Raw genomic sequence first — 24,397 nt, 5'->3', positions numbered from 1 at the left:
GACCTCTGATGTCGGCACAGGAACTGCAAGATTATCATAAAGGACCTTCTCCACCGTGACCTTCATGAAATCAGAAGGAAGAGGCACATTGTGTAACATTGTGACCCCTTCATAACACTTACCCAAGGCAACGAATCGAGTCAAAGAATTACACTCAACATATAACTCGCATTGGCTAGTTGAGCCAAAGTCATCTCCCGATAGATCAACCGCCGAACAACTCCCTTTAGTGCTCCCTTTAGTTCCGATATATTATTAAATAAATAAATAAAATACTAACCTGGAAATGGAGTGAAACAAAAGTGGCAGAAAAAGTTGGCGCCTATCTGCGGGAATGCGAAAATGTTGGCACGGAGACTTACAAGGCAGAGATTAGGCAGAAACAAAGTCCACAAGGAATGACAAGTGCGGCGACGACGAGGTGCAACTGTGCGGTCGTGGAGGTGCGGAACCGCAGAGGTGGCGAGGCACGGTGCGGCGGTGACGATGACTAGAGAAGAACGCGACCCACGATGGCGTAGGAAGCCACGACGGCAGTGGCAGAGAAGAGCGCAACCCACGACGACGCAGGAAGCCAACGGAGGTGGAGATGCGCACGACGGCGCGGACCAGCAGTGGCAGAGTGGAGCGTAGTCCAGCAATGGCAGAGGGGAGCGCCCAATCTGTGCTGTTGCGGAGCGCGCGGAAACGTCACCGATGAAGCGTGGAGGCGACGTTTGGCTTAGGAACGACGGCACGAAAGTTGTGAGAGTGAAGAACAAGAGGTAAAGTGAAGAAGGGAAAGTGAAGAGTGAAAGTAGACGCAGGTTGTTTTTAAGTTTTTTAAGCCAATCAAAGACAGTTCCCTCGTTATAACTCCAAGGCTGAGGCAATCAAAGACTTGGAACCGTCGCTATAACTCCCAGCTCCACCTTATAAAGACGGTTCTTTACTGAACCGTCGTGATATGTTCCACTTATTTACAAAAGTGCCACCGTGTCTCTTATAACGATGGTTATTTAGGAACCGTCTTTGTTTAGAGTCGTTAATGAAGTTTTTTGTACTAGTGATTGTCTGGAAAAAGTGGTGGTGCACCAAGAATGGAGGGTTCGATGTCATCACAAACTGAAGGAGTAAAGTGAGAGTTATTAGCAGTTATCAAAGATTGAGAGGACCTATCTTATCTGTGCCAAAAACTGTCAGCAAAGTGGCCTAATTTCTTGCATATCTGGCACATGATTTTGGGAAAATTGGAAGAAGTAGAAGGAGACAACATTGTATTCTTAGAATGATATGGGTGTTGAGAAGAACATTGAGGTGGTTTGGCAGAAGACAAACGAGACTGTTCACAACCTTGTTTATTGTAGGAACAAAAACGGGAGGAGACATAGGTATTATGGGCTTGAACAAGATGCTCAGTAGAATGACGAGTTTTCTCAAAACGTTCTTTATGAGCCAAAAGAAGAACTTCAAGATCTTCAACGGTGTATGGCTTCAGTCTTGATGTAACAGAGGTAAAGAGTCTTAGTCATCAGACAAGCCATCCATTGCTTCAATATGGTCTTCAAAAGAGATATGACAACCAACAATAGTGAGACCATCCACATTTATTTTTAAGATCAAGAAGATATGCAAACACCGTTCGATCATGCTTTGGTGTGCGAAGCTGGATTTTGAGTTTTTTTTTTAACTCGAGCACGTGTTTGAGAAGAGTAGTATACCATGAGATTGTGCCATATTTGATAGGAAGTTTTAAGACCAAACATTTTGGTCAGTAGCGAAGGAGTCTTGGAGGAAAGAAGCCAAGCGACTATCGATTGATCTTGTTGATGACAGGCGGGAGAAAGAGAGGGTGTGTCCGTAGATGAGGAAGAAGCAATGGGAGGTTTCAAGAATGATGCAAAATTGAGACTATGAACGGTGGCTAACACCTGCTGTTTCCAGATTAGGTAATTTTCATGATAAAATTTGAAATGAAAGGGTGTTTCAACCCTTTTATAATATAAAATAGCATCTAAAGCTTCAAGGCTAACTAAGACACCTGCTTCTAACAACTAAGCAGAAGGAGTAGAAAAATGTACTCCATCATACAAAAACACATTAAAAACATCTCAACCCTTTAAACACAATCTGCCAATTTAACACGTTCAAAACAGCAAGACAATAACCTATTCTTCACCTACTTTACTTCCTAAGATAATTTTTTATGCTTTCCAAATTACCGAATAAATACGTGTTCGTTAACCGCACATATATGAGAAAGTAAGTTAAAATATTATTTGATAAAAAATAAATTTGTGGTTTCTTCTTATTTTGATTTGCTACTACAAAGTGTTTCCAATTAGAATGAATTAAAGAAAAAAAGTAATTTGTTTAAAATGTTATTTTAATGAATATTATTAATATTATGAATATTGTTAATATTATTAATATTATGAATATTATGAATATTATTAATATTATGAATATTATTAATATTATGAATATTATGAATATTATTAATATTATTAATATTATTAATATTATTAATATTATTAATGATAATAAGTATAATAAAAATCATAATAATACAAAAGAATTTGTCTGGTGTAGTGGTGAAAGTGTCTTTGGTTACTGAAGGAACTTGATTTTGAATCCTATCCACTAGTTTGTTGTTGTTAACTGATACGGGTAATCCCTTTTATTCTTTTATTTGTTTTTAATGTCATGCGTAAGATTTTATTTGAAAATATTTGCTTGAGAATTGTGGTTATTATGCACAGTACGTTATGTAAGTAAGAAAATTAATATATCACAAAAAAGTTTTTAAAGAATACACATTTTATGATGGTTATTGTTAAACTTGTCATAAAAAACATTATATTCTATGACTGGTTTGTCTTTAACCATCATAGAAAAGAACAAATTCTATGACGGTTAAAATATTGTTTCAAAAAATATTTTCATAAGATGCTTAAAAAAAAGTCAAAGGTTGGTACATGAGTAAGCAATGCTGGTTCATCTTAACACTAGTCTAAGTTTGGTTCTACTTTACAATTTGTGAAAGGGTTTCAATAGAAAAAAATTTGATTACAACTATTATCATTACTCTTTCTAGCTTACATGACTATACAAATATACAAAGTTATTTCTGAATGTTATTTTTATCTCCCCATCGGATAAAGAATAAATATTCTTTAATATCAAAGCCACTTTTGACTTTTTAGGTATTCTATATTGTCACTCATTACTTACAACATGAAATTGTTTTAAAATAGTACAAGATATATCTTAATACATAGGACATATAATCTATAAGCACTCCTTAATGGAAAGAAAGATATTTGACAAAGTGAATATTTTATAAAAATTAAAAACTTTTTATCTTCTGATTAGAAGATGTATTAAGCTTTGCATTAACAAAAACTTTATAATATTATTGCATCTAAAGCCTTAATTTCATGTAGAGGTTGGTACACTAGTGCAGAAAGGCAAAACGAACGCGGCTGTTTTACATTTATAAGGGCGGCTATATAGCCGCACTTGATCAACACACATTCTTAACTCGGAGATTTACAGGTGCGCTATTTAGCCACATTCATAAATGCGATTTATAAATGCGGCTATGGTAAATAGCCACATTCTTATTTAATTATTTAAAAAAAAAATTAAAACCCTAAACCCTAAGGCAGCAATAGCGGTGGTAGCAGCAACAACGGAGTAAATATATATGGCATAACAATAATCCAAACAGCAGGCAATGAACCAGTGGTGACCTTCGTCAATACAAGAAAACAAATAGATAAGAAAAACGAAAAAAAAATATATAAACCAATGGTGAAGAAGAAAGAGAACTCGAAACGAACTTACAATGGCACAAAAAAGACAATGAATGCTCGTAGAAAACGAGAGGAAGCATGAGAGCAGAAACAAAAGAGAAAATAAAACGTCAGAGAACCCTTCGCTAATGCAAGAAAACAAACAAATAAGTGAAACAATTTTTTTTTATAAACCATTGGTGAAGAAGAAAGACAACAAATCGAAACAAACTTACAATGGTACGAGAACCCAATGAAATTCACAGAAGAAGAGAGGAACACCAGAGCATAAACAAAGAGAAAATGCGAAACACCGAAAAGAAAGAAAGTATGAAAGCGTAAGTGGCGTGCTTCAAAATTAGAGTAAAAAATTATTTACGAATGCGGCTATTTTAATAGCCGCATTCGTAAATCATATGCTTTGATTTAATAATGTGGCTATTACAAATAGCCACATTCGTAAATGAAATTAATTTAAAAAATGTCACCGCGTTTTGAATGACAGCGACTAACCCTAAAACTGCATTAAATAAATAGTCGTTGTTTATACATTTTGTGCTAGTGGTAGTCTTTTCACTTCATTTTTTTATTGCACTCCAATTGCTACGCAAAGGACAATTTTTTTTCCTGAACATTCCTTTTGTTTATAATTAATATAATTGTTTTATTTTAAAATATTAATTATTATCTTAAATTTTTCAATTTTAGAATCAACCTAAAGGAAAGAAAATACTTCGAAAAGTTCATAACTAAAAATAAGATACAAATTTATAATAATTAAAGTTAAAACAAATTCATATTTATAGTACTTAAAATATTTAAATTCTTAAAGAAATTATGATTTTCTCATACCTAGTTTGTATATAAGTCATATGTAATATGCTTACTGCAATTATTTAAACAATTAACTTCATTAAAGTTTACCGTCAAAGTTAAGTAATTGAAATAGTCTTCATCACATTAAATGTTTAGGCAGGTTTTTTTACCATTTCTCTTGCCATATTATTTAGTGTTAGTGTTTAAGTAGATTTTTTTTATTAGCAAAAAGACAAATGAATAAATACAAGGTATTTTAAGGATACTTTAACTCGTATAAAAAAAATCTTTTTAAGAAATTCACCCTTCTACCTCATTATACAGCAAAAAGCCTTAAAACAACTTATCATAAAAGTCATAACTAACAAGCATATCCCCACAACTAAAAAAAGTTCTCCTAAAAGATTTTGACAAACTTCATACAAACCAGTGGTTCAAGATAGCAATCATAGTAGGAGAAACATATCTCATGTGCTATGGACTTATCAGTTGAGTCAGAGTAAAAATCTCATTATGATTTATCCTTCCACCACTAAAAATCCTCTTATGATTTATCCTTCCACCACTAAAAATCCTCTTGTTCTTGTGTTTCTATAATTCTTCTATCACTGCTATCCACACAGCCCCAAATCAAATTAACACTATCTTTGACTTCGCTCACCTTAAAACTAACAAGTTCTTTTTAAACTCCCGATGCTCCATCGGTGCTAACTCTACTCATAACGCTTAGCACACACAAGCCAGATAACTTTACTCGTACACTTACAGAAAAGGTATTCTAGTGAATATCTTCTAACTGTGAACAATAGATAATATTTAAGAGTACTTATTATTTATTATCGGTGACTTTAATTAAGTTAATAAAATGAGTTATATTAATAAAAATAAAATTGAACAATAAATTATTTGTACTAACTGATTGTAAAAATAATTTCTTTATTAATAGTTACATATAATAAATAAACTATTTGATTAAATTATATACTGATTATTTTAATTAAAAATATGTGTATTCCTTTAATTATAATAAGTTCCAAATTCATTAGAAAACTTATTATGAGCTCTTTTTTTAATGCTTTTTTCTCAAATAAAACTTCCAAATATCGTAATAGTGATGTGTATATATATATATAGATTATCGGAATTTTTAAATGATAAAAATATCTTTGTTATAATTAATGGGAATGGTTGTCTATTTTCTTAAGTTTGAACAAAAGTGAAAAGAGACCAGATGCAGAAGTTTTAGGGCTATAAATAGTTCCTGGTGTTGAGTTGTTGATAATTGAGAATCGATCTACATAGAGAAGTGTAAGAAAGTGTTGTGACAGGAATTAGAAATTAGGTTTGTTGAGTGAAATGGGTTGGAAGGGTAGTGTTTGTGTTGGTCTATTCCTCTCTCTGAATCTGCTCTCACTCTCAATCGTCACCTCTCAACCATGTCCTGATTTGAGTACATGTCTGTCGGATTTGGTGAGTCTTAGTTTAGGGGGGGTCCCAACAGAACCCCCCTGCTGCGGCATCCTTCAGGGGCTGGGTGGTCGAGCTGGTGGTTGCCTTTGCGATGCCCTAAGATCTGCCATCCCTGGCATCACCAGCGACTCTCTCTTCATATTTTTTGGCATCAACGGAACTCTCAGTTCTTGTGGACTGCCCGACTCTGGTCAATGTGCGTAAATTCGACAGCTTGTTCAATGTCTGAGTCACATATCATAATGCTTATGTTCTTCTTTTCATTTTGTTTGTGTTTTCCGTTCTTTCCCTATCCGTTTTCATGTGACTTTTTTCTTTATAAAATATCTTTTCTTTTTAAGACACTTCCTGCATCCTAGATAATCTGTAAGTCAAACAAGAGCTTACTCCATATTACAATCATTTGAGAATTTCGATGTAACATTCAATAATTAACAAATCAAAGAAGAGATTACCAAGAAAAAAAAAAAGCAATACCTTCATTAAAGTATTCTCTCTCTTTTTCATTATCATGTTCATCATTTACAACTTTTTTATTTTGATAATTCTTTTATTTTACGGGATTTTTACATTATCTCTTGTTGAAATTTCACTTCTCACTATTTGTTAAACTAAGTTGTGACTTTCGTATTCCTCACAACATGTTTTCAGAAAATTCATATATAAAACTAACTTTCATAATTAAAAAAATGTTTCAAAAATTCAAATCATAAAATATATTTTAAAAAAAGAGTTTCATAAGTATTTTTATCGCACATATCTATTTATTTAAAAACATTTTTATTATTTTATATTAATTGGTAGTTAAAACTTTGGTTGATAATTAGATACCAATTTAGAAACTATTTATCAATAATAGAAACTAATTTAGAAACCAATTTTTTTTTAGTTTCTAAAATGGTCTCTAATTTAGTTACTATTGTAACTAATTATTTTGATCTATAAAAATTAGTTTTTATTTCATGATTTTTTTTATAATATAATGAAAAATTTGTTAATATTATTTAATAATTTTTCATCATGTCAATATATTTTAATGTATAGAAATCGTCACTCAACATAACTGAAATATATTAGGTTGGATTAAATTTAATCCAATTACAAAACAATCTCAACCCAATTTATTTGAATTAGATTGTTTCATGGAGTATATATAAAGATTAAAAAATAAAATAAAATAAAAAATAAACAACTTAAGGACATGTAAATTAGTAATCATTTTATTTGTATTCATGTTTATGTCGCAATCTTACAATCTCAAATCAAAGTGTGATTTTTTTTTATAAAAAAAAATTAATTAAATTAAAACGGTTATTTTAAGAGTATCTCAATCCTATTATAAGATCTCCATCATTTCTACGTCTTTCTAAAAAAGGACGAGAATAAACCAAAACCTTAAAAAACATCAACTCTCCCAACACTTAGATAAGCCCCACAAGTGTGACCAATCAAAAAGAGCCTAGAAATGCCCCTTCCAAAGGTTGTCCAGGAGAGAGAGAAAAAAAAACTGAGAACAATAACAGGGTCTGTACACCTACCAAATCCCTGCATATTCCCAGTTCAAGTACCAAAATCAGAACCACAAAACAAAGTTAAACTCCCGCAAAATCTAAGCCAAAGCAAATCTGCATTTAAAATTGCTCCTTCACAACCTTAACCAAAGAAACCCTGCAACTTCCTGCAAGCGGAGAAAACAGAAAACAGCAGCAGGGAACCACAACGTCCCTAACATCTTAGTTCCTTTGTAGTTCAATCAGATGAACCATGGTAGTCCATCGGGTCTTGGGTTGCATCCTCATCAAGAAAACTGCCTGCAGCAGCTAAAAAAACACTAAGAAATCGGAGGACCATTAAATATGTACCATGATCCAATTACCTGCAACTTTTGATACATAAAACAGGATTAGGTGCCAATTCGAAAAAGAAAAATTAAAGGTTTTGACCCTATGTTTCAACCAAAGCCACGCTCTAAGTTGAGCTATCTGGAAAACTTCCTCTGCATCAGATACACCTTGCTAAAAAATGACCATGTTCCTTTGATTTCAAATACCCCTCACTATTGTCACCCACATACCCTTCCACACCAGATTTTACTTATAATTCAAATGAACTAAAATAAAACTTTCAAAATGAACCTTTAAATCCTTATGTTGAATACCCAGAGTACCTATCCACCTAAAGCAAATGGACCAAACCCGCTGAGCAACAACACACTCAAAGAACAAGTGTTGAGTTGTCTTTTCTGTAGCCCTGCACATCTCACACTCAGTATGCGTCACTCACACTCCTCTCCTACTAAGGAAGCTACGTGTTGGCATCTTATCCAGCAGAATCCTCCAAGCAGTGGTTAGAACATTGGGAAAAACTTTAGCATGCTATAGTTGATAAAAAAATGCCTTTAACTTGCCATGCACCATAGTTTCCTAGGCAATCATCATAGGAAGATTTCACCGAAAACCCCTATTGTATCACCTTTCCATATTTGCATATCCTTTTCCTCCCTTTTGATATAGCCCGTAGAGATAAGCCTATACAATTCTTCCTCTTGTAAAGATTCTCACACAAACCTCTCCCTTCTCCACCTTAACCGCCACCTCCAAAATGTGTTGATGTGAAAAGTATAAACTAAATATCAAATAAAATGGTTTCACTCCATGATATATAACAAAGATATCTTCAAACAAAGTCATAAATTGTGAATAAAAGTTTTATTTCCAACAATGCATTAATGAAAGTACATTGTGCTTACGAAACTTCAGGATACGTTTATAATTATATTAATATGGTTTCACAGAGACTTGCATAGTGGAAGGTCTTGTTATCACCTGATAGCTTCCTCTTACCTGCGTGATCTACAAGTCAAAGATTGTTCATTGAACACCCTTTAGTTATCGAGTAATCAAAAGAAAAGAAAGAATGGTGAGCGGAAGGGCACGCTATGGTAGGAATGGTGAGCGGGGGTACGACAAGGATGGGGACTCAGGGAATGGAAATGATTTCTCTACCTTCTTCTTTTCAAACTTTCCCAATGGGTATGGTGAGATGGACATGGTAAAGGTCTTTCAAAAATGGGCAACGGTGAAGGAGGTTTTCATCTCTCGTAGACTTAATAAGTGGGGAAGGAGGTTCGGTTTTGTGCGATTCCTTGATGTAAAAAATGTCGTGCGTCTAGAAGGTGACCTTGATCGGATCTACATTGGTAATAGGAAGCTTTACGTGAATATACTGAAGTATCGGAGACACCAGTATGAACCAAGAAGGAAGAAGCGGAGAACCCTAGGATGGGAGCACATACAAAGTCAGAAGGAAGACCGGGCACGTACTGTTCGGGACGAAAAAGGAAAAGGTAAACAGTTGTAAGGAGGTGTGGGTGGAGAAGCTAAGCAATAAGACCTTTGCTGAAGTTTTTGCAGGAGGAAGTCACGAGCAATGGAAGGGTCCATCTGTCAAAACACAACAATACCGCCTCAGTGGATGGTGAAGAGCTTCATAGGGAATCTTAGAGATGGCATGGACTTTAAAAAGGTGGGAGAGGAACTTGTGAAAGGGGGTATGACCATGGTGAGGGTGAGATTTCTGGGTGATAATCTGGTTTTGCTCACTCCAAGAGAAGGGGAGGCGATGAAGGACATTATGAAGCTGAACAAAGGTTGGTTTGACAACTCTTTCTCAAGCGTTAGTCCATGGTCGCCCAACAGTGGGGTTAGCCATAGAATTGTTTGGGTGAGGTATTTCGGCTGCCTTTACCAGCGTGGAATAGGGATTGCTTTGCTAAAGTCATTGGAGAGCTATCAAAGTCGGCAACAGTGGTCTCTGTAGATGAAGTTTCACTCTCATGGGAGGTCTTGGAATACGCTAGGTTGAAAGTGAGAGTCTAGAACGTTGGAAGTGTTAGATGGGCGAGAAGAATGCATATCAACGATCTTTTGTGTAGTATCCTAGTTGAGGAGGAACCTAATGGTTGTTCTGGCTAGGGATGTAAAAGAAAAAAGGAATGGGAAGACTCATCCGATAGCGTCTCCTCCTCAGAAACGTATGTTGAAGAATCAGCTCTCTCTGTTGGGAGTGGCGAGGAGCATGTTCGAAACAGTAATTGAGGTGCACGATGGCCAGTAGGAGAGGACGGAGGAGGAGAAGAGGAAGGAGATGGTGAACAGTCCATGCTTAAGTCAACCTTTTCTCTTTTGGAACCTGGAAAAGATGGCAGAGTGAAAGGTAGGGTGAGTGATATGAGTGGAGTTAGACAGGGACTAAAGGAAAAAGATGGAAGTCCTACTGATAAATCCTCTGTCCAAGTCTGTGGAGGTGCTTGTTCTAGTAATATTATTCTGTCTGAGGCGACTAAAGCAGTAATAGACGTTGAGTGTCTTATAAACCAAAACGTGTCTTCTAAGGGAGTGGGTCGGGTGCACAACTTTGAGGCCCGTTTAAGTGAGCAAGGACATAACGATGAAGTCCAGAAGGAAGAAGTTGGCGCAGGGCATAAATGTCCTTTCACAAATGAGTTTGATGGGTCAAGGGGTACAAAAAGTCATGCTGCAGTAAGGAAAGGAATGAAGGTCTTAGAAGGTCGGATGGAGAGTGCTAGGCACGAAGATGAAGCGATCTCCCTAGCCAATAGCTGTGACGGAATCCAGATGTCAGGAAGTGGAATGATCTGCGCGAAGATGGCGAGCAAAGCTCAAATAAGTGTCGACGATGGCAATGTAGGGGGTGTGTCCCCCCTGTATCATGGTGCAGATGTAGCAACGATGAAGAGCAGATCGAACTCACCACCTAGGCGGCGTAAGAAGAAAGGGTTTGTAGAATTGGGGGTCTCTTGTCCGCATCCGAGGAGATCGGTAAGACTAAGCGTAAAACACCCTCAAGTTGGGTCGTTGGGCGGAACAGGGAGGTTTTGCCTTCTATCTCATTCTCTGATACAGACATAAGAACCTATAATTCCAGGTTGTGTGACCCTGTTAGTGTGGAGGAACTTGTAAGGTTGTGGGCAGATGGTAAGAAAGCTGGCTTATTCTGTCGAGGGGATGAGAAGGAGGTGGTAATGGAGTATGGGTGAATGGAAGTACGCGATACTAAAGTCTTGATGGAGTCTAAGCTGGGGGATATGGATGTTATCCCATGATAGTCGTTAATCTGAATATTAGAGGTATGGGGGAGAGTATCAAATCAAGATACTTGAATCATGTAATTGCCTGCGAAGGGGCAAATTTTGTGTGTCTACAAGAGACAAAATTAAAGGAGATTACTGAGGCAAAATGCTTTTCTGTGTGGGGGAACAATAGAGTGGGATGGTTATATAATGAAGGGGAAAATGGGTGCGGAAGTTTGCTGTCTATGTGGAATGTAGACGCGTTTAGCTATAGCAGCCATATGATGGGGAAATGATTCATAGCTGTCTTTTGTATTCATCTTAAAACTAATTGCAACTGTGTTATGGTGAATATCTACGCTGCCTGCACAATTAATGATAAGAAGATCCTATGGGAGGAATTGTCTACTGTTAAATCGGCGTCACAAGAGAAGGTATGGTGCTTGTGTGGTGATTTCAATGCTGTTAGAAGCCGTAGTGAAAGGAAGGGGATAAGGGAGGGGTCTGATTATTCAAGTGAGATTATTGGCTTTAATAATTTCATTGATGCTAACCTTTTGCTGGATTTACCTATTGTGGGAAAGAATTACATGTGGTTCAAGTCTAATGGGTCGGCAAAAAGCAGAATAGACAGAGTACTGGTCTCAGAGGAATGGTTTGTAAGATGGCCTATGAGTAAACAATATGTGCAGCGGAGGGAAGTCTCTGACCACTGTGCCATAGTGGTGAAGTCAGTGGAGAAGGATTGGGAACCTAAATCGTTTCGTACCATTGATGCTTGGTTCCTGGAAAGGAGTTTCAATGAGATGGTAAAGGAAAAATGGTTATCTTATCCCATTAAGGGGAATGCCCTGGTGAATGTTAAGGAGAAGCTGAAGAGTTTGAAGGGTGACCTAAAGATCTGGAACAAGGAAGTGTTTGGAAATGTTTACACTCGGAAGAAGGAGATCCTACAGGAAAATGAGGAATTTGATTGTATGGATTGTTTGAATGACCTGAACGAAGGAGATAGGTTGAAAAAGGCTGCTCTGGTAAGTCGGTTGAAGGAAAATGCAAAAAGATAGAGTCCCTTACTTGTCAGAAAACTAGAGCAAGGTGGTTTAAGTAGGGTGATTCTTGTACAAGATTCTACCACTCGTCCTTGAGATGGAGAAGACTTAGAAATGAAGTTAAGGGAGTGGAGGTAGGGGGTCAATGGTGTGAAGAACCTTGTACTGTGCGATCTAAAGCCAAAAAGCTCTTTGATATTAGATTCAAAGCCACGAAAGACTTTGGGGTTAGACTCGATGAGGTTGAGTTCAAGTTCTTATCTCAAGAGGACAATGTGAGCTTGACTATGGCGTTTTCAGAGGAAGAAATAAGGGACACTGTATGATTTTGTGATGGGATAAAGAGCCCTGGGCCTGATGGCTTCAACATGAATTTTATTAAGGAGAGCTGGGTAGGTAGTACAAGCGATGTCCCTCTTTCATGAATCAGGGTGTATCCCTAAAGGGTGCAACGCCTCTTTTGTCGCTCTTGTCCCAAAAGTAAGAGACACGTCCAATCTTGAACAATATAGACCAATCTCCTTGGTGGGTGTGATGTATAAAATCATCTCTAAGGTGCTAGCAGAACGGATGAAGAAAGTGTTACCAGCCGTTATTGATGAGTGCCAATCAGTCTTCCTTAAGGATAAAGGGATTCTTGATAGTGTTTTAACGGCCAATGAGGTGCTAGAAGACCTTAGGAGGCGACAAGTGAGTGGGCTGTGTCTTAAGGTGGACTTTGAAAAAGCTTATAATTCTGTCAGATGGGAGTTCCTTCTTGACATGCTTTAGAGGCTGGGTTTCCATTGTAAATGGATTATGTGGATCAAAGGATGTCTGGCTAGTGCAACTGTGTTTATGTTGGTTAATGGAATTCCAACGGAGGAATTTTATCCGTCACGGGGGCTTAGGCAGGGTGACCCCCTTGCTCCTTTTCTCTTTATAGTGGTAGCTGAAGGGCTTGCAGGGCTAGTAAGGCAAGCTGCGAAGGCTAATCTTTACAAAGGCCTTAATATTGGAAGGAAAAAGGTGGAGCTTAGTATACTCCAGTTCGCTGATGACACGTTGTTTTTATGCCAGGATTCATACTCTAATGTGTTTATACTGAAGGCCATTCTCAGGGGTTTTGAGCTAGCGTCTGGGCTGACGATCAACTTTCATAAGTCTAAGCTAGCAGGTGTAAATGTTAGGAAAAGCAACATGGATTGTTATACGAAGACCCTAAATTGCTCCTAAATGAAGGTACCTTTTATCTATTTGGGTATAGAAGTGAGGGGGGTAATCTGAGAAAGAAGAAATTCTGGGAGCCTGTTTTGAGTAAGCTAAAATCCAGGCTTAGTTTGTGGAAAGGGAGATTTCTGTCTATGGTAGGAAGATTGTGCCTTGTCAAGTCAGTCCTGTCGGCGGTTCCACTCTACTACTTGTCCCTGTTTAGAGCACCTGAGATGGTCTGTAAGAGTATTACTAGCATACAAAGGAGATTCCTGTGGGGTTGGGGGAAGGGAAATAGACCTATTTCTTGGATTAGTTGGAAAGATATTTGCAAACCGAAAGGGGAAAGAGGGTTGGGCATCAGAGATATAAGGAAGTTTAATTATGCGTTGTTGGCGAAGTGGAAGTGGAGGACTATCTCTGGTCGTGAAGGGAGATGGAATGAAGTGTTAAACTCAAAGTATGGATTGGATACAAGTATTAGTCTTATACCTGTGAAACTTCAGTCCTGGTGGTGGAGAGATTTGTTGAAGGTGTGTAAAGAAGGAGGAGTTGAAGGGTGGTTTCAAGAGCAAGTCGGATGGAATCTAGGGAGTGGTGATAAAGTTAGATTTTGGAAGGATGTGTGGGTTGGTAATTCGAACTTGAAGACCTTGTATCCAAGGCTGTATTCTCTATCCCTGAATCAAGGTCAGAAGGTGAAAGAGGTAGGAGTATGGGATGATTTGGAGTGGAGGTGGACCCTTAGTTGGAGGAGAAGTAGATTTGAATGGGAATTTGCTCTGGAATCTAAACTTGGAAACCACATTTCCAGGGTCAGAGTAAGGAAGGATGTGGAAGATACCCTGCTGTGGAGGAGTAATGAATATGGTGATTTTTCGGTAAGTGCAGCGTATGAGTGTCTGTTTAAGCCTGAAAGGGGTCAACAAAAAGAGGTGTGTATCCTTCTCTAGAAGGTGAAAACTTTCCCAAATGTTATGCTCTTGGTCTGGAGGGTACTGTTGGGGAGAATCCCTACAAGACTGAGTTTGAGACGTCGGGGGTTGCTATGAACTCTACAACGTGTGCGTTATGTTTGTCCGCGGAGGAGTCCTGCCAACATCTTTTTGTGGAATGCGAACATGCATGGCGGGTGTGGTCTATGTGCTTCAAATGGATCGGTATATTGTTCGCCCAATATAATGACATTATGGTTCACTTTGAGAGCTTTTATCTAGTAAATGGTTGTCGAAAACAGAATTTGGTCTGGAAAGGGGTTTGGACAACTATAATTTGGAGCCTGTGGGAGCATAGAAATGCAGTGGTGTTTAGTGAAGGAGTAGTGGACGCTGAAGAAGTGTTGTAGAAGGCCCAACTCAAATCGTGGTTGTGGTTGAAGCATAAGGGACACAATTTCTCTGGATTCTAAATCCTTGGTCCTGTATCTATAGCTATAAGTAGTATGCGTTACAGGTAGAGGGTGGAAGAAGGGCTCTTTGAGCTAACCGCAGAATTTGAGAAGGCTAGGACCTACTTGGCAGAGTAGGAAAGGAATAATGTTTGCTATATTGTGTGCCTTGGTCATGCTACTGCTGTTTCGGTTCTCTGGAGGTGTAACTCTTGAGTGGTCTTGGTGGGGGGTGATCGTAGTATAAGACGGTGGTCTGAAGTGGAGGTGGGAGTTTTTGGGGGCTTGGTGTGGCTGTTAGGGGGAATGGCAAAAGGTGCTGGAGTTGGATGTGATGCTGATGGAGGTGCTGGTGTTAATTATATCTGCTGTTCTGGAGTTGTCAGATGGCATCACTGGTTGGGGTTCTTCTTAAAATGTTACTTATTATCTCATATTTTTCATTTTTATAATTAACCTAATGATAAGAAACGAAAATACTTAAGAAAGTTCATAATTAACTAAAAAATTACATACAAATTTATAATAATTAAAATTAAAACAAATTCATACTTATAGAACTTTAAAATATTTTTTTTTAAAGAAATTTTGATTTTATTAACATAAGTAATTTATATATAAGAATTGGAATATATTTTAGCCAGCTCTAAACAATTAAGTTCATTAAAGTTTACAAGGTTAATTAAGTAATTGAAAAAAGTATCCCAAACTTATAACATAAAGTAGGATGAATTTTGTTCTACTCATTTTAACTTTTGACATAAATGAACCATGACTTTTAGGTTTATGAATCACTACACACTACAACACAACACAATCATGAAATAGAAACCAATTTTTAGAGACCAAAATAATTAGTTGCAATAGTAACTAAATTAGAGACCATTTTAAAAACTAAAAAGAAATTGATTTCTAACTTAGTTTATATTATTGTTAAATAGTTTCTAAATTGGTATCTAATTAACAACCAAAGTTTTCTGTAATTAATAACTTTCAAATTCATTAGAAAAATTATTATCATATTTTTTTTATGATTTTTTCTCAAAAAAAAATATGAAAAAGAAAATAAAAAAAATTCTTCAGAAGTTAAGGTGTAAATAGGTTTTTTTTTTGTTTTTTTATCGGCAAGGTGTACATAGGTTAGAGATAAACTTCTCAAAATGTTAGAACAAGATTTTTTTTATAAATTAACTTATACATAAATTAAGTTTAATGTACGAAAATTAATTTTGTTCTAATTCTTTTCTTAAAATTATTTATTGGAATTTATATAAACGATTGCTAAAGTTAATGTTAAAAGCCATATGGAGATTAGAAAATATCAAATCTCTAAAATAATATTATTTTAAAAGAAAACTAAAACTACACATAATTATATTTATCGAAATTTAAATCATATTTACCCCTATAATTAAAAAGTGCTTTTAATCATAATAAATTTATTTATACGAATTGGAATGTCTTTTAGTCAAGATTTTTTCTAAACCATTCTTTTATTCGTTTTTAATGTTTAAGGTTACCTGATAAGGATGCAAACTTACGGGCCATTGCTTTTATTCGTTTTTAATGTCATGCGTATTGATAATGGAAAACAAATTCACACCCTTCTTTTTCTTAAAATAAAATATTTAATTAATACATAAATTAAATTATTTGATTAAATATTAATAAAAAGATATTGTAAGTAACATAATACGTATCATAACCCTTGATAATAAGGTACCATGGACTACATTTGCATGCTACCATTCCCATCTTCTTGGGTGTGTCTTTTTACTTAACTAACTCTACTTCACCTTTCAAATTAGAAGAATTTTCAGAACCTTAACTTTTGTTATCATGTAAAATAATTTTTAAGGTAAGAAAGTTGACTTACTTATAAAATTAATCAATTAATTCGTTTTTATAACATATTAAAACAAAGAGTTTATATTTTATCATGGTTTAAAATTATTATTGAAATAAATATTTAATTAATTATAATGTTTTAAAGAGTCATTCCATATCTAGATAGAAATATTTTAAGAGATTAAAAATATATTTTAATCAATTAAAATATCTTATTGAAAAAACTTTCAAAAGACAAACTTACAACAAATTATAATCCATATAACATATTAAAAAGACAAACTTACAACAAATTATAATCAATATAACATATCTTAAAAACACATCCATAATATCTTCATGATATTCAATCTTTAAATTCTTCAAGAGATATTAGATTCATCAAATACAACATAACTCCAACATTTACATCCCATAGTTAGTTTTTTTTTTTTTAGGATTAAACGAAAGATCCAACAAAATCATGGTATCAAACTCAACTTGCTTACTACATAGTACAAGTTGCTTAATATGAAAGATAATGAAAACATAATATATATATATGCTTAATAGGTTCCAAATCATATTAAATGAATCACTAGAAAAACATTATGATGAATGTGTTCATATTCATTAGGTTTTACATAGATTGTCTAAAAAGCAAAGTACTTAGGTAATTTCGTTGTGCACATCAAAGAATTGAACAAAATATTTCTCATATAACTTCTTAGACTACTGAAAATCCAAAAGTTGGAATTGCAATAAGACAAATTGTTCAAGAACCAAAAGTATCTTGTGCTTAAAGCTCGAAAACGTAGAAAAAACCCTTATATGGATGTTTTTACTCACTACGAGATATAAATGAGATGAGAAACAAATTTTATACCAACAAGAATAAAGATAAATATAAATTTTTACTTCGGATATGTGAGTGAGTATACGTCTTGTTGTCATCCCTAAACTCGATATATTGTTTGTAAATTTATATTTCTAGAAAAATTTTCCCCACACTTAGATGTAAACACATTTAAATCCATGTCCACTAGTGTGGATAAAACTAATATTGCAACCTATTTTTTTTTTATTTGTGTGACAAAATTAATAGCACAACACCATTTTTATAAGTATATCATATCCTTAATTTGATCATGAATAGATCGATAAATTTTTTATAGATATTATCTTTTTTTAAAAAAAAAAAAAACTTTTGTGTTATGAACTACTGTAAAACCAAAAACATTTGAGTTAAGTTATAACACCCATTAGTTAAGAAATCATTAGTGGTTGGTTTCAATGTAACATGTAGTAGTAATTTATTACTCTTACCAAAGAAGACAATTTAGAATTCATTATGAAACTGGCTGGCAGAACACGGCACACATTATAACATCATAATCTTTACATTGAAACCCCTTGGTCTTATACAATAAATATTCACACTCAAGGTTGTATAATTTAAATAGATTTTGAATATAATCACTGTATTTTGTAAGTATAAAAAAATTACACGCGCCATCAACTAATAATAAAACAATTATTAGTGAATACGTGACTTTTTGGAGAAGTTATATAAAGTTTAACAAAATTATTATAGAAAATAATTATGATTAAATAATGATGTAAAATCTTGTTGTCTAATAAATTTTATGAACCGCCATTAAGTATTAAAGTATTTAAATGAGAATGTTTAAATAGTATTTTTAGCCCCGTATAATATAATGATTTTGTTACTATTTTTAATAATCTGAATTTGAGCTTATGTTTAGTAAAAAGAAATTAATGTAATCGTTTTTTGTAAAATGCATGGAGAAGACGTGTTGGGTAATTTATTTATAAAGTTGTTAAAGTCATGTATTATAATCTTGATAACATCCTCTATTTTCTTGACGCAGAAGTTTTAGGGCTATAAATAGGTCGTGGTGATGAGTTGTTGATCATTCACAATACATCTACATAGAGAAGTGTAAGAAAGTGTTGTGAAGGAATTAGGTTTGTTTCGTGAAATGGGTTTGAAGGGTAGTGTTTACGTTGCTCTTTTCCTCTCTCTCAATCTCCTCTCACTCTCCATAGTCACCTCTCAAACATGTCCTGATTTGGGTGTATGTGTGTCGGATTTGTTGAATAATGTTAGATTTAGAACACCGTTCCCAACCTCTTCCTCCCGCTGCTGCGACATCCTTCAGGGATTGGGTGCTCGAGCTGGTGCTTGCCTTTGCAGTTTTCAGAAAAATTATATATAATAATATTTTTCATAATTCAGAAAATTATTTCAAAAATTTAAATCCAAAAATATATTTTAAAAAAAGTTTCATGAGTATGTTTTTTCGCCCATTTCTGGAAGATCTTAAACATATCGATTTCTCCAAACCCGCTTGGAAAATTCGAGAAGAAGAAAGTTGTATAATCTTGTGCATCACCGTTATCTCCATGGTGGACCAAGCGTCCTCTGACCGAGCGTCCTCTGACCGAGCGTCCTCTCCTCCCTTTTCTCTTCTTGTCCTTTCCTTTCTTCTCGTCATGTATTCCTGTGACAATGTATGTTTTTGTTTTTGTTTAGTGATAAATTTTTCTATTTGGATGTTATGGCGTATAAGGAATTATGCTCGTTTTCAAGATAAGATTGAGGTTTCTAGAGCTATTTCAGTTATTAAAGATTTAACTTGTCTAGTGGGAAAGTCTTCTAAAGCTGATGATATGATGGATTTCAGTGTGATTAAGTTTTTTTGGTATTAATACTCGTACTGGTAAAGTTCTTCATCCTCTTCCTGTTATATGAGATTTTTCTTCACCAGGCTGGGTTAAAATTAACATTGATGGGGCTGCTTGGGGTTATCTAGGTCTTGCCACTTGTGGAGGTATTTTCTGTGGGAGTATGGGGGAGTTTATTGAAGCTTTCTCTGCATTTCTTGACGTTCAGACTGCTTTGCTTGTTGAATTTTATGGAGTTATATATGCTTTGGAGGAAGCTCAAAAGTTGGGACTTATTAATGTCTGGTTGGAATGTAACTCTGCCTTGGTTTGTGTTGCGTTTACTACTAGGACAAATGTTCCTTGGATGCTTCGTAGTCGATGGAATACTTCTCCTAATTACTGTGGAAAAATCAGGTTTAGGGTTACTCATATTTTTCGTGAAGGGAATGTGTGTCTTGATAAGTTGGCTAATTTAGGATTTATTCATAGAGAATCATTTCATTGGTATATAATAGGTTTCATCTAGTTTGTTCTTATAATTCTTTATTAATAGGTATACTCTACATATGTATCGTTTTTGTTAATTAACATATGAGTTTTGGTCTAATCTCCCCATATTTTTGTATTTTCTTTCTTTTTCTTTTTTTTAATAGTATTTTTTTCATGTGATGACAAATGATTGTTGTTACTTGAGATGTCAACCTAACTGAGATGTCAAGTAGCATACGATGTCTAACATGAAAGCTTTTTATAAAAAAAAATTGATAATAAATTATTTATACTAACTGATTTTAAAAATAATTTCTTTATTAATATTTATAGATAATAAATATATTATTTCATGAAATTATATACTGAAAAAATAATATCATTATTTTAATTTAAAATATGTAAATTTCTTTAATTAATAACTTCCAAATTCATTAGAAAACTTATTATGAGTTTTTTTTAATGAATTTTTCTCAAAGTAAGAAAAATATATGAAAAAGAAAATAAAAAAATTTCTTCAGCAGTTAAGGTGTACATAGGTTAGAGATAAACTTCTCAAAATGTTAGAACGAGATTTTTTTATAAATTACCTTATACATAAATTAAGTTTAATGTACGAAAAATAATTTTGTTTTAATTCTTTTCTTAAAAGTATTTATTGGAATTTATATAAACGAATCCTAAAGTTAATGTTAAAAGCCATATGGAGATTAGAAAATATCAAAGCTCTAAAATAATATTATTTAAAAGAAAACTAAAACTGCACATAATTATATTTATCGAAATTTAAATCATATTTACCCCTATAATTAAAAAGTGCTTTTAATCATAATACATTTATTTGTACGAATTGAAATGTCTTTTAGCCAAGATTTGTACGAATTGAAATTTATTTAATGTTTAATATTCCTGGTAAGGATGCAAACTTACGGCCCATTCCTTTTATTCGTTTTTAATGTCATGCGTATTGATAATGGGAAAAAGAAATGACACCCTTCTTTTTTCTAAAAATATCACTTAATTTTAATAATAAAATATTTAATTAATACATAAATTAAATTATTTGATAAAATATTAATAAAAAGATATTGTAAGTAACATAATACATATCATAACCCTTGATAATAAGGTACCATGGACTACATTTGCATGCTAACATTGCATCTTCTTGGGTGTGTCTTTCTACTTAACTCACTCTATTTCACCATTCAAATTAGAAAATTTTTCAGAACCTTAACTTTTGTTATCATGTAAAATAATATTTAAGAAAAGAAGGTTCACTTATTTATAAAATTAATCGATTAATTCGTTTCATTCGCCCTTAGACTTTCACATACTATTCCAGCTAATCCAAGCAGTTTTCCCTTTTTCATCACCCAAAAAAAAAAATCTTTGTAACTTAGCAATTTCATCACAAGCAAAAATTGGTGCTTTGAAGAAGGAGGGTGAAATAAAGGTATAGAAGAACAAAAATAGATTTAATAAGACATACTCTAGCTGACAAAGTTGATCTCTTTGTTAAGGAAACAAAAGCTCGATCTGAGTGATTAAGCTTTTTGTATAAGGGTTGGAACACTCCTAAAGTGTCCCCTTTAATTTGATTAATCTTTGCTGATAAAAAAAAAACTCTACCTGACAAAGTTAGATACCTACCCTTCCAAACATTGAGTTGACTACTTATTTTATTTATGACAGGTACTCATAACTATCGTTTTCTTGAATTCTCACTCACAAGTAGATCTAGATACTTAAAAGAGCTAGACATTTGAGTATAATTCAGAGTTTTGGCAAAACAATCCATCATTCCCTACTCAACATCAATGACTCCTATTATTGATTTGCGGAAGTTAACCCTAAGTCCTGATACTAACTCAAAACATCTAAAAATAACCTTTATAGTAAATTCAATTTTATGGTTAGCTTAACACAAAAATATGGCATCATTAGCAAATAACAGAAATTGCCATCATAGGGCTCGCTTGTCTCAACCTTCTCGATGTAACATTTTTTATATAAAAATTATATTTTATTATTTCATTTATAGAAATATGAAAGATTTAAATATCTGAACTAAGTATAAAAAAATATATACGCTATCAACTAATAATAAAACAATTCTTAGTTAATATATGACTTTTGGAGAAGTTATATAAGGTTTTAAAAAATTATTATAGAAAATAATTACGATTAAATAATGATGTAAAAGCTTGTTGTCTAATAAATTTTATGAACCGCCATTAAATATTAAAGTATTTAAATGAGAAGTAACATATATATATATATTGTTTAAATAGTATATTTACCCCGTATAATATAATGATTTTCTTACTATTTTTACTAATCTCAATTTGACCTTATGTTTAGTAAAAAGAAATTAATGTAATCGTTTTTTTTAAAATGCATGCAGATGACGTGTTGGTTGTGTCAATAAATGAGTGTAATTTATTTATAAAGTTGTTAAAGTCATGTATTATAATCTTGATAACATCCTTTATTTTCTTAATGCAGAAGTTTTAGGGCTATAAATAGTTCCTGGTGTTGAGTTGTTGCTGATTGAGAATCGATCTACATAGAAAAGTGTTGTGAAGGAATTAGGTGTGTTGAGTGAAATGGGTTTGAAGGGTAGTGTTTGTGTTGGTCTATTCCTCTCTCTGAATCGTCACCTCTCAAACATGTCCTATGAATATGGTTGGGTTGAGTGCATGTTCTGGTTAGTTGAATTCGAGTCTTTGGCTCAACCACCGACTGCTGCAGCACCCTTGAGGGGATGGGACCTCATGCTGCTGTTTGCCTTTGCAATGCCATAAGAGCTAACATCCTTGGCATCAACCTCAACCTTCACATAAATGTTGCCTTAAGCACAACTATGAATAGTTGAGGAATATCTGGTCAATGTCAGTAAATTCGACACCTTGTTGAATATCTGAGTCACATATGATAATGTTTATGTTGTTCTTTTCATTTTGTTTTAGTGTTTTCCGTCTTTCTTTTCCACTCCTTCTTCCACATGCTTCTAATCAAACCCTAAACCCTTCATCACCCTTTCCTTATCCTTATCCTTATGTCACTTCTTTTCTTAACTTCTTTACTTTTTCTTTTATAAAATATCTTTTCTTTTTAACACACTTCCTGCATCCTATATAATTTTCAAACTAAATACAATAATTTAAGTCAAACTTATCTCATAAACACTTACATCAAATTTACTGTAAAAAAACATAAAATCAAGAGTTTACCCCATATTACAGCAATTTGAGAATTTCGATGTAACATTCAATAATTAACAAATAAATAAAGAGATTACCGAGAAGAAGAAAAAAAAGTAAAAATTTCATTAAATATTCTCCTCAACAAGAAAATCACTCTCTTTTTCATTATCATGTTAATCATTTACAACTTTTTTACATAATATTTTTGTTATCTCTAAAATTTTACATTCAACATTTATATATAAAAACGTGTTTCGATAATTCTTTTTTTTTACGGGATTTTTACATTATATCTTATCGAAATTTCACTTCTTACTATTTGTTAGGACTAAGTTGTAACTTTCGTATTCCTCACAACATGCTTTCAAAAAATTGATATATAAAAATATTTTTCATAATTCAAAAAATTATTTCAAAAATTTAAATCCAAAAATATATTAAAAAAAAGTTTCATGAGTATTTTTTTTCACATCTCCATTTATTTAAGAACATTTTTATTATTTCATATAAAATTGAACGAAGTAGTTGCCTGAGTAATGTGTTTTAAATATTTTTTTTTAGACTTTTGTAATTTCGAAACAGCTTTTTAGTTTTTAGAACATTCTTCTACAAAATAAACTATATTATTTTATATTTTAAACATTGAATAATTTAATATTTCCAAAATATTCATTTAGTTAATAAATTAATGAAATAACTATTAGTATTATTTAATAATTTTTCCTCAGGTTAATATCAATTTTAATGTATAGAAATCGCCACTCAACATAAATGAAATATATTAGCTAGGTTGGATTAAATTTAATCCAATTAAAAAACAATCTCAACCCAATTTATTTGAATTAGATTGTTTCATGGGGTATATATGAAGATCAAATAATAAAATACCAAAAAGAATAAACAACCTAACAACATGTAAATTAGTAATCATTTTATTTGTATTCGAGTTTATGCCGCAATAAATCTGAAATCAAAGTGTGTTGATGTGAAAAAGTATAAATTAGATTACAAATAAAATGGTTTCACTTCATGGAGATCATAGGCAAACTTGACAGAAAACACTGTTGATTCGTTATCCTTCCAAATTCATCTATCCTTAGACTTCAAAGTGAGATTCAAACCGAGAACCACCTCAATAAGTTGACTAGCCTGGGCCTCCCCCAAACAAAGAGGTCTCTTCTCCAAGTTAAGTTCCACACTCAGATATTATTAACCCATTCTCCACAGTCAGATAAATACGCCTCCTTATTGGCAGAACACGAAAAGAGCATCGGGAATGTACTTTTCAAAGCGTCAGATCCCACCCAATTATCTTCCCAAAACAAAATATCTCTCTCATTTCCAACCTCCCATTTAAAACAATCTTCAAACTTCCCTCCCCAAACCTCTAACTTCCAGAT

At 33.7% G+C, this 24,397-nt stretch overlaps 2 protein-coding genes across 2 annotated transcripts; both read left to right on the top strand.

Moving 5' to 3' along the window:
* Positions 1 to 8,978: 8,978 nt before the first annotated feature.
* On the top strand, positions 8,979 to 9,422 carry LOC137822415 (uncharacterized). Its single transcript, XM_068627301.1, has one exon. It carries the CDS (start codon positions 8,979 to 8,981, stop codon positions 9,420 to 9,422), a length of 444 nt encoding a protein of 147 aa, XP_068483402.1.
* A 2,076-nt stretch (positions 9,423 to 11,498) lies between these two features.
* Positions 11,499 to 12,529, top strand: LOC137822414 (uncharacterized). Its single transcript, XM_068627300.1, has 2 exons — positions 11,499 to 12,185; positions 12,263 to 12,529. Exons 1-2 carry the CDS (start codon positions 11,499 to 11,501, stop codon positions 12,527 to 12,529), a joined length of 954 nt encoding a protein of 317 aa, XP_068483401.1.
* Positions 12,530 to 24,397: the final 11,868 nt, after the last annotated feature.

This window comes from Phaseolus vulgaris, chromosome 9, assembly GCF_000499845.2.
Source record: "Phaseolus vulgaris cultivar G19833 chromosome 9, P. vulgaris v2.0, whole genome shotgun sequence".
Taxonomy (NCBI): domain Eukaryota; kingdom Viridiplantae; phylum Streptophyta; class Magnoliopsida; order Fabales; family Fabaceae; genus Phaseolus; species Phaseolus vulgaris.
Note: the sequence above shows the minus strand (reverse complement) of the source record. Positions and strands in the feature narration are given on the sequence as shown.

Coding starts and splice junctions, on each gene's coding strand:
- LOC137822414 (XM_068627300.1), top strand. CDS start 11,499: ATGGTGAATATCTACGCTGCCTGCACAATTAATGATAAGAAGATCCTA. Junction 12,186..12,262: donor GGTTGAAAAAGGCTGCTCTG/GTAAGTCGGTTG, acceptor TGGTTTAAGTAG/GGTGATTCTTGTACAAGATT.
- LOC137822415 (XM_068627301.1), top strand. CDS start 8,979: ATGGTGAGCGGAAGGGCACGCTATGGTAGGAATGGTGAGCGGGGGTAC.